The sequence below is a fragment of the Maniola hyperantus genome, chromosome 28 (genome assembly GCF_902806685.2).
Source record: "Maniola hyperantus chromosome 28, iAphHyp1.2, whole genome shotgun sequence".
NCBI lineage: Eukaryota > Metazoa > Arthropoda > Insecta > Lepidoptera > Nymphalidae > Maniola > Maniola hyperantus.
In genome coordinates, this window is record NC_048563.1 from 3,772,223 (window position 1) to 3,782,865 (window position 10,643).

General features: G+C 37.5%; 1 protein-coding gene across 8 annotated transcripts in view; it reads right to left on the bottom strand.

Annotated features, from left to right (window-relative positions):
- The window catches only part of LOC117995177 (uncharacterized), a 51,423-nt gene extending 42,114 nt beyond the window's left edge, over window positions 1-9,309 (bottom strand). Inside the window, exons 1-6 of one of the 8 annotated variants that reach the window (XM_069508487.1) lie at window positions 6,254-7,012; window positions 5,722-5,844; window positions 5,098-5,455; window positions 4,407-4,438; window positions 3,565-3,748; window positions 3,412-3,468 (exon numbers count right to left, since the gene is read on the bottom strand). In XM_069508487.1, the coding sequence (XP_069364588.1) occupies window positions 3,412-3,468; window positions 3,565-3,748; window positions 4,407-4,438; window positions 5,098-5,455; window positions 5,722-5,807 (717 nt within the window). In that variant the 5' untranslated portion in view covers window positions 5,808-5,844; window positions 6,254-7,012. Of the gene's footprint in view, window positions 1-3,411; window positions 3,469-3,564; window positions 3,749-4,406; window positions 4,439-5,097; window positions 5,456-5,721; window positions 7,013-9,165 lie in introns of those variants that run through there. The other 7 variants (XM_069508489.1, XM_069508490.1, XM_069508488.1 and 4 more) reach the window with 7 other exon arrangements.
- Between the last annotated feature and the right edge of the window lie 1,334 nt (window positions 9,310-10,643).

Sequence of the window (10,643 nt, forward strand, 5' to 3'; positions counted from 1 at the left end):
GAAGGACGGATATATGCGTAATAATGCGAGCGTAAAAGAAACGGGACGAGACGGTAAACTAGAAACTCCAAAGAAAAAAAAAACAGTTAAGTCATTTCGGCTAATGCCGATTTATGCCTACACTGTAGTTGTATAGTAAAATAAAAACCTTATACTGTGGTATTTAATATATTACGAACTAGCTTTTTCCAGCGGTTCCGCTCGTTTTTAAGGTTCCGTGCCCAAGGGGTGCCAACGGGACCCTATTACTAAGCCTCCGCCGTCTGTACGTCCATCTGTCAGCGGGTTGTATGTCGGAAGCCGTAATAGGTAGACAGTTGAAATTTTCACAGAATGTATTTCTATTGCCGCTATAACAAAAATAATAAAAATTAAATTAAATTAAATAAAGGGGGCTCCCATTCATGGAAAAGAAGTCGAAATAAAATTACTAAATTTTACGCGGACGAAGCCGCGGCAAGGTAGGTATAGGAATAAAATTTGAAATGATTTTTTTTTATTTTTTTTGAAAATATTTACTATTACACAATCTACATACACATACATACATATACATACTACACAATCTAGGATTTTTGAACTAGACAGGTGCACAGAAATTAAAAAACCAGCCAAGTGCGAGTCAGACTCGCGCACTGAGGGTTCCGTACTCGGGTATTTTATCCAACATTTGCACGATAAATCAAAAACTATTATACATAAAAATAAATAAAAATCTGTTTTAGGATGTACAGGTAAAGCCCTTTCATTACCCCACTTGGTATAGTTATCTTATTTTGAAAATTGAAACACATTTTAATTTTTTTTAAATGATGCAAGCACAAATTTGTCTTTTTCAGATTTATTCCTGTATTTGTGCTATAAGACCTACCTACCTACCAAATTTCATGATTCTAGGTCAACGGGAAGTACCCTATAGGTTTCTTGACAGACACGACGAACGGACGGACAGACAGACAGACTGACAACAAAGTGATCCTATAAGGGTTCCGTTTTTTCTTTTGAGGTACGGAACCCTAAAATTAGCATAATTACAAAAACACACATTGAAATATAAATACTCGTATATCAGTGACCTTCAAATAAATTTAATTTATTTCTTTTTTGTCTTTTTGATTTTTTGTTCAGGTCAGGATTATTTTTGTGTTCAGCGTGAAGACGCACATTCACGTAATTTTCTATAATAGCTTTTAATAGAAGCATACGGTGGTTATAAGTTGGAGGTTGTGTCAAAGAATGATCATTTAGTTCACTGAAAATAGTAGAATGAATGAATGATTTCACAATATCAATTTCTTCATTTTTGGTGCAGTATAAACCATTTGCTTTTATGTGATCCTTTAAAATATTTTCTGACTTGAGGCAAACAATAAACTCAAACAAAAAGCTCTCTGAGGAGTAGCACAATCCGCCCATATCTTTGATAGAAATTAATTGGTGAAACCACATTTTTTTTGAGGTAAGTAAATAATGAATATATACATGGTTCACACTTTAACACCCTAACTAATTTCCTTGCAATCCAACCTGCAATATAGCCCACTATTTGTTTGAAATGTTCAGCTGAATTTCCATTATTAAGCATTTCTGAAAAAATATCCACATTTTCTCGAGATACCTTGTTGCTTATCATTTCAGAACTATTTTCAAGTGATTCAGGTTCATCGTTCTCAATCGATGCTCGTTTGTCAGAAGACCAATTGATGTTCGAAACAGCGGAGGAACAATTCATGATTGGGATACTTTCCAAGGGTATACAATTGCCATTGAAACCGCTTCGTAATTCTAAATGATTTAGAATCTTTTTGTATATACCCTTGAATTGTATCACGTTTGGGTTGTTATTGTAGCCCCCATGTTTCCGAATTATACCAAACAGAATTTCGATATGATCTTGACTCAGCCTGTACACAGAAATGTACCTGAGTGGAGGAATATCATTAACAATCAACGAAGAGTAAAGATTTTTCAGGGATTCGATGCATATGAGGAATCCTAGAAATCCAGATTTGCATTTGAAATCTACTAGACGCTTTTTGGTTATTGTGAACACAATCCTACGCCTAACGACTCGTTTCGTTTTATTGTATATTTTAAGTGATAATATATAGCTTTTTGCTTTATCCAAAAAAATTATAATTTCAGTGGCATTTTCAGGGCATATTGACTTCTTATAACCAAACATTTCCCCTGATTGTGAATTAAATACATCAAAAAGATCGTTAAAGATATCAATGAATTCAACTTTAGCAGCAGTATCCTTAATTCGCGATGACACAAGTAATTTCTCGCATAGAATTAATGCTTTGGCAACACTTTTACTGAGTAGCTGTGTCGCCAATTTTACTTTCATTATTTCATTCCTGAAATTCAGATGACGCTCTGAAAGTTTGTTCCCGAAATTCAAACCTACATTTTTTTAAGGTTATTTAAATTTAGCAACAAATGCCACTTTATTTCTTAATCAAACTCGTTAAAGATAATTCTTTTCGCTTCAAAGGTGTTTCGAACCAGCTTTAGCATATGACAAGGGTCAAATATCAAAGCTACTTCTTTATCACTATTGGGATGCTTAAACGTTGTTTTGAAGTTACTTGGATCCTTTAAATTACAGCCCAATATGTTTGCAGCTGAAAAGTTAGCTTGACAGCCGTCAAAGGTCACTGCAACAACGTCTACCCCAGATTCAAAACTCTTACTCAGACACGAAGTAATTAAATGTGCTCTTGTCTCACTACTTACACCTTTTACAAAAAAATAACCTACAGGTAGCTTCCAGCTTTCGTTCAATGCGACTAAAAGTAAGACATAGGCTTCTGTGGCAATAACTTTACTATTGCAGCCGCCACCAAAGTCTACCAAGCCTTCTGTTTTTCTTCCAGTCCATTTGGATTGATATCGTAGAACCATTTCATCTACTACAAGAGCGCAAATCATTCTCTTACCAGACAATTCGAATTTCTTTTTAAGCGTATCAAATGCTTGGGCAGTAAACCCGGGTGAAACTGAGCTGTTTTCATACCACTTGCCTAATACTCTTGGGTGAGGTAAAGCATTATGAAGAACTCTTCTCACATAAATTTTGTGTTAGTGCGAATTTGCACAGTATTGCTGGATATTTTTGTCGCAAAGAAATTTTTGCAACGCTTTTTACAAACTATTCTATTTAATAAACTAAGAGTTTCTTTATTCAGATTTAGTTCCGCAAATTGTTCTTCTGATATGTTTTAATTTTTTTTAGATAATTTAAAATATCACTCATGTTGGCGAGTTTTTCTTCAATCTCTTGTTTTGTTTTTTTAGATTTCTATTTTTATTTATGAACTTTTGTTTTTCAAGAGCAAGTTTTCTAACGCATTTTTTAAGTGCCGATTTACGGGGGGTGTCCAAAATAGACTCCAAATCAGATACCTTGTCTTCAGCAAGACTGCTTGGACTGGCGGGAGTGGATTGCGAAGCGTTGGGTACCTGCAACATATTTAAAATGATTAATGCATAAAATAAATAAGCAAATATTCGAAGTTGTTTTGAGGTAAGGAATGTTACTGTTAAAGGAAAAAATACCTGCAGGACAGGAAGAGCTGACTTTTTCAACAAGGTTAATCCTTTGCCAGAAGTATATTTATCCTCATCTTCAAAATGGATTGAACATATTTTACTTGCACTGGTTGGCCGCCAGCTGCTTTCTCTTCTTTGCTTACGCACAATATCCACCCATCGAATACGCCGTAGCTCATTTAATGGAAATCTAGAAAAAAATTCTTAGTTACTTATACAATATACGTATATATACTACCTCGTAACGCTACAAACAAATTAACTTATAATTAATTTTCATAATTTATGCAGCAGTGATAGCCCATTGGTAAGACTTCTGCCTCTCAGAAAGGGGACGGCGGAAAGAATCCCGGGCACGCACCTCTGACTTTTCAGAGCTATGCGCGTTTGTAGAAACTGAATGTCAATTGCTTAGCGGTGAAGGATAACGTCGTGAGGAAACATGCGTTCTGCATGGCTGAGAGTTCACCACTATAATCTCAAAGTTGTGCCCACCAATCCGCACTTGGCCATCTTGGTAGGCCTTAGCCAAAATTCCCTCATTGTATGAAGAGACCCAGCAGTGGACTGTAAAAACATGTTAGACCATAGTTAATTTATCCTTCCCTAAAACAGGAAATATGCACACTATTTGAATTGTCAATACTCGGAAGAGACCTATCTGTTTATTTTATATTCTTTGATCGGAAACTTTAAAATACGTACAACGATAACTTGATACGTACTTATGGCATGTGACATAAGGTCGAAATTGCAATGAGTTGCATTTTACACGAACGTGCACGAGTTTGTTATTGTTAAATAAGTGAAAAATACGAATTATATAAAAGAAAAATAGTTTTACTTACGAATGAAATGTGATTCCTTGAGTTTTGGAAATCTTGCTTGTGTAGTTTGTGCAGAATCTCATCACACACGACGGCATTTTCGGTTGTTTTGGGAGACGAAAACAAAATACACATTACTATCAACGACGTCATCGATAGCGCGACGACAGCGGGCGACTGAGCTCAGGTTTGCTAATTAGCTTAGTTTTAACGTGCCACTTTCGGTCCGCGTATAACGTATCTACCTCTTTTCTTCTAATATCATTGGACTCCGCAGTCTGCGTGCCATGAGCGATCCGATAGGCCACAGGCACACGAGTAGATATCCATACAGAGGGGAAGCTCCCTAATACCGTTCAACATTTTATACCTATTCTTATAGGGTTGTCACCTGTTGCAAGTGACTTAAATTGAGTGAAGCACTATAAGTCCGCCATTTTAGTGACGTCATCACTAGACTGAGACGTCGAGCAACCGGTACCGTTCACAAAACAAACAACAAATTCACATAATATTTTATTTCGTTTTTGTTGTTAAGATTTTTGTTAATTTGTTTTAGTTGTTGCTTCCTGTTTGGGTTAAACTAAAATACTATCGTAATAAATTAAACTTAATACTTTAATACCTATCTATAATCCTAATAAATTAGTTATTAGTTACTTAATAATAAAATATTATTATTACTGCTAGGTTTATAAATTATTATACAAACCTTCTTTAAAATTATTCTACTATTCGTGAGACCAACTTGAACACTACGGGTAGTTTGATCGGATAAAATTGTTATTTTTTTTCCAATATCAACAGCAATGTTTTCATAATTATTGTTCTGATTATTAATTTCGGTTATTACTTCACGTCGCAACGTACTAGTACATGCTTCATCGTCAATAGATGGTATTTTCAGCGTAGGGTATGCATTTTCAGTTAAATGTTTTGTGCATTTTGTAATTTTCAAACAATCTTTGTCAAAGTGACGCTCACAAATTTTGTTATGTTTTCTTGCGTTAGGGTCATTTAACTTCACGATTAGATCTTCTCGACCAACAGCTTTGAGCCACCGGTGTCTTCTGAAACAAATTTTTAGTTTTAATAATTTTTTGGACTGTCTGTCAGACCGACAGACAGACAGATGGACGGACGGACGGACGGGCAGACAGACAGACTATTCAGTAGAATCTGCTTTCCGAACCGGTGGTAGAGTTTTGACATAATAATAACATAAGTGGCACATACTATCCTACAATAAATACATACAATCATTTCATTTCAATTAATTTCAGTTCACTAATTTTATTATACCTAGGTATAGATAAAATAAGTAAAAAGTACTTACTTCTCTGGATCTCTTGGATATACAAAAAAAGAAACATCCTTATTTTTCCTAGAACTACTAAAACATACTGTACACTGGTGACCCATTTTTATTTACACAACACTTAAATCTATAGATCACTTACTATAAAATATCACTAAGTCTAAGTTTTAGGGTTCCGTACCTCAAAAGGAAAAACGGAACCCTTATAGGATCACTTTGTTGTCTGTCTGTCTGTCAAGAAACCTACAGGGTACTTGCCGTTGACCTAGAATCATGAAATTTGGCAGAAAGGTAGGTCTTATAGCAGACATGAGGGGGAAAATCTGAAAACCGTGAATTTGTGGTTACGTCACTTGAAAAAAAACTAAAATATGTTTATGAACAAATATTGCTATTTTCAACTTTTAAAGAAAGATTGCTATACCAAATGGGGTATCATATGAAAGGGCTTTACTTGTACATTCTAAAACAGATTTTTATTTATTTTGAGGCATAATAGTTTTTGATTTATCGTGCAAAATGTCGATAAAATACGATTGTAGTACGGAACCCTCATTGCGCGAGCCTGACTCGCACTTGGCCGGTTTTTATACAATTCACGCTAGGTATTTAAAATGAAACTCTCGAAAACACGCGCACGACCCACAGCCCTGTCGAACGACCCACGACTGAGCCGAATTGCCCCATCGGCAAGCATCGGCGTAGCGTCCGTCCGTGAACCATCGGTGAGAGCTATCTGTGAGTGTACCTACAGCAAACCGCCCGCTTATATGAAGCTTCCTCTCTGCTCCTCCTACTCTGTACCACAGGGTTATTATAATAAAACTAGCTGATCCCCGCGGCTTCGCCCGCGTGGATTTAGGTTTTTAAAAATCCCTTGGGATCACCACGATTTAGGAATGCAATTCCTTGCAGCATCAGGGCCGAGGAGGGCTAAACGACGCAAATAAAAATAAATAATAATATGGGTCTCCCTACTAAGGTCTACTGTTCAGACCACCGAGTAGTAAGCAATTGAGAACTAATGATCGAATTTTCTCCTCAAACGTAAGTCACAGCTTTGAGCGGGGGGCGCGGTGAGCACGGCGCTTCTTATTGGCTCGTTCAAGGTCAGCTACACGCAGCTATGAATGGAACTACGATAGTAGGGCTGCGCGGCAAAATTTATATCGATAAAGTTCAATAAACATTTACCAGTATTGGATAGTATATAAAAAACATTTTATTCAGCCGATATAATATTGATATTTTTTTGTCTGTCTGTCTTTCTGTTCATTAATTACGCTGAAACTTCTTCTTTCTATTCTATTCTATTCTATAAATTCTCCCTCTAAGGGGGTGAAATGGGGGTTCAAGTAGAATAGAATAGAATAGAATGTTTTTTTATTCATGTAAACTTTTTACAAGTGCTTATGAATAGTCTTTTAATTTACAACAAGTTAAAATCCTATGTTTTTGAAGTAAGAGATATGAAAATTTGCATTAAGGTATTCTGGGTTCCGTGCCTTAAGGTGAGACTGAGTGAGTAGGTAAGTGCGCCTTTTGCAGCGGGAAAATTTCATATCTCATGAGAAACGAGAAATTTTACGCGGACGAAGTCACGGGCAACTGCTTGTTCACTAATAAATTGTGTTTAAGAATGCGTCTACCATAAGAGTTGTGCCCGTGGCAGTGGTACAAAAATGCCAGTTTTAGAATGATTACTACAGAGTTTATATAAAGAAAATAATTTACTAATGTTGTCGCACTTGTGCTTGCCGCTCTTTTAAGCGGAAGCTACGTGACAACTACCTATCGAAAAAGTTTTACGAACGCGACAGAAGTGACATCTCGGCAAAGGAATGACATTCGAGAGTTCTACACTTCGTTCCCTCCCTGCGAGCTGTCAACTGTCAAGGGACCGTCACAGCTTGGTTCGTGGGACGTAACATGAATTTTAAGGTTATATTCAGGTTATATTCTCAAATAGTTATTGTCAATGTAAAAGATCGTTCCAGGGTAAGGTGTTGCAATAAATGTATATACTTATGTGATTATAATATCCTGGTTTGCTTTTACTAAATAAAAAATAACACACCCAAACAGGCAAAAAAAGCGTAGGCACTGATGAACTAAATAATCGACGCTGGTTCTTTAAATATTCGAAGCAATCACTGGTGAAGTGCTTAGAGCAAATAACGCTGTACTTTGTTGGAAACCAATTTTGCTTGTAAGTAGCATTTATCCACTTTTCTTTAATATCCGGATTTTTTGGAAATCTGAAATTGTTAGAGTATTGATATGTTTTTCAAGTTTATTTTAATAGTGACATTTTTTGAAGGGATAGACAATTATATTTAAAAAAAAAACTTAAATATAAATAATTTTTTTCTAAAAAGAATATTAGCCATGTTAAATGACTAATATACCCCTTTCCTCTCCAACTAAGCGTCAAGCTTGTGCTAGGAGTAAATACGACAATAGTGCAACGGGCGGGGTTTGAACCGTCGACCTTTCGGTTTTCAGTCCACTCCTTTACCTGTTGAGCTATTGAGGCTTAGTTAAATGATGACATTTATTTTAAAATCAAAGATGGCGGACATGAACTTATTACAGAAAATAGACATTTATTGTGTATTTTTTGTAAAAGATCCATGTTCGCCATCTTGCATTTGAAAATAAATGTCATTATCAAAATCAGCATCCTCGGAAACCCTGAAAACGACACCCGTGTCCAATAGTTCATGTCCACCATCTTGGATTTGAAAATAAATGACATCCCGGAAAAGTGCACATTCAATTAACACTTGTTACACACGCAATATGTAGATGTGACTCAACGGGAAAACAATTTCAAAAAAATTCCATTGAGTAACAGTGTTACTCAACAGGACAATTCCAAAAAAAATCACGTTACAGGGAGTCACAGTGTTACTCAAGGGGGTGTGACTCAACGGGGATTATAAAATTTGGCAGGTAAGTAGGTCACACGTTAGGGGAAAAATAAAAATAAACCACAAATCTCCGGTTTTCGGATTTATTCCTTTACTTGTGCTATAAGACCTACCTACCTGCTGAATTTCATCATTATAGGTCAACGGGAAGTACCCTATAGGTTTTCTTAACAGACACGACGTCGGACGGACGGACGAACGGACGAACGGACAGACAGGTTCCTTTTTCCTTTTGAGGTACGGAACCCTAAAAACTGCATTAAAATAGTTATGCTACGGTCTAACAAAAATTAATAGTTGATTAAATAATGTATCCTCATTTATGTAGCCCAGGAACATTACCGATAATGTATCGATTTAATTTATCGATAGTTAGACGGATTGTCACTAGTTACATGTGGAAGAATAAAAACGAGACGGAGCTATGTAAAGCTGCATGAGATAGTACGAGACGACACGTAATTTTAAAATACATCAACGGGTTCCATTTTATTTTTGTTTTTAATTATTATTACATAACTAAACTTACCTATGAAATGTTATGCCATCCTTTGCATAGCCGGAGGTTGGACTTTTCTTCCCACACCATTTAATACTACAAAAAGGCATGTTTTAACTTGTTTTTCTATTTATTTCTGTCGCTCGATTTCCGTGCATACTCGGAACGTGACTGAGGGCGACTAAGGTACAAATACATTGCGTTTGTAGTCATACGACAAACGCTTGGCGCGTGAGGGGACAGGCTATGATCAGTCAAGTATAAACGTCTGTGGTTCAGACCAAATTGCGACCTGGGTATCCATAATCCTACTTTGTACCTACCTACATAGTTTATGGAATTGCAATAAATTGAAATTGAAATCATTGAAGTTGAGTCCTCGAGTTCAAAAAGTCTTTACTAGGTAGATATTGAGGTACCTAGTTATTTCGAAATTACAGACAGACACTTCGATTTTATTTATTAGTATATAGAGTAGGTATATAGGTTAGTATAGATAAACAACTCGGCAGAAGCCGGCCGGCGCGCGGCGCGCGGCGCGGCGACAGCGGCGGGCGGGTGGGCGACGCGAGGGGCGCGGTAGACCGTTGAATGCGACGTTGCCGCTCTTCTACGGCCGGAGTCCGGACGCCCGCCAGTGGCGTTGTGTACAGAAACAACGGTCTTTTGACTCGATATCAGGGAATAGGATATTATTCATATTACCTACCTATTATTCTTTTGTAAACGTTGAGCAGGTTACGTTTCACAGTGACTGCGGTCATAAACTAGTTAAGTACCTACCTACCTACGTACTTAGGAAAGTAGGTAGGTAGGATTTTTCTCTTTTTTCTGCTAAATCTCTACCTAGGACCTAGGTAAGTACCTACCCAACGGTAGAGATTTCGCAGAAAAAGGTGTCGTGTTGGTTCCGCATTCTTTGTTTGTGGGTGGCTCAGAATACCTAGGTACAGTTTGTTCTGAACCTACCTATTCACTATTATGAGGTGGGTGGCCGGTGGATGGAGATGGTCGGCGACAGGTCGAGACGGCAATCGGGGAGGAAACGCCCCGCACACCCACACAGCCGCTGCGCTAACCCGGTGCGAGCGAGCACGGGTGACGTGCGGGGCGTCCCCCACCTCATACCCCGATTGCCATGTCGTCCTGTCGCGGACTATTATAGGTACTTAGGAACCTACCTTTTGTAATAATAAGAACCTACCTACCTATATAATTACAGTGCAAAATGTCGAAAAAAATATACCCGAGTACGGAACCCTCGGTGCGCCTGTCTGACTCGCACTTGGCCGGTTTTTTTGGTGATAACTCAAAACCGCTCTAAATTGGCGCACAGCTTTAGGTAGGTACCTACCTACCCGCGACTTCGTCCGCGTGGACTAGGTAGGTACACAAATTTTCAACCCCTATTTCACCCCTTTAGGGGTTGAATTTTCAGAAATCCTTAGCAGATGCCTACGTCATAATAGCTATCAGCATGCCAAATTTCAGCCCGATCCGTCCAGTAG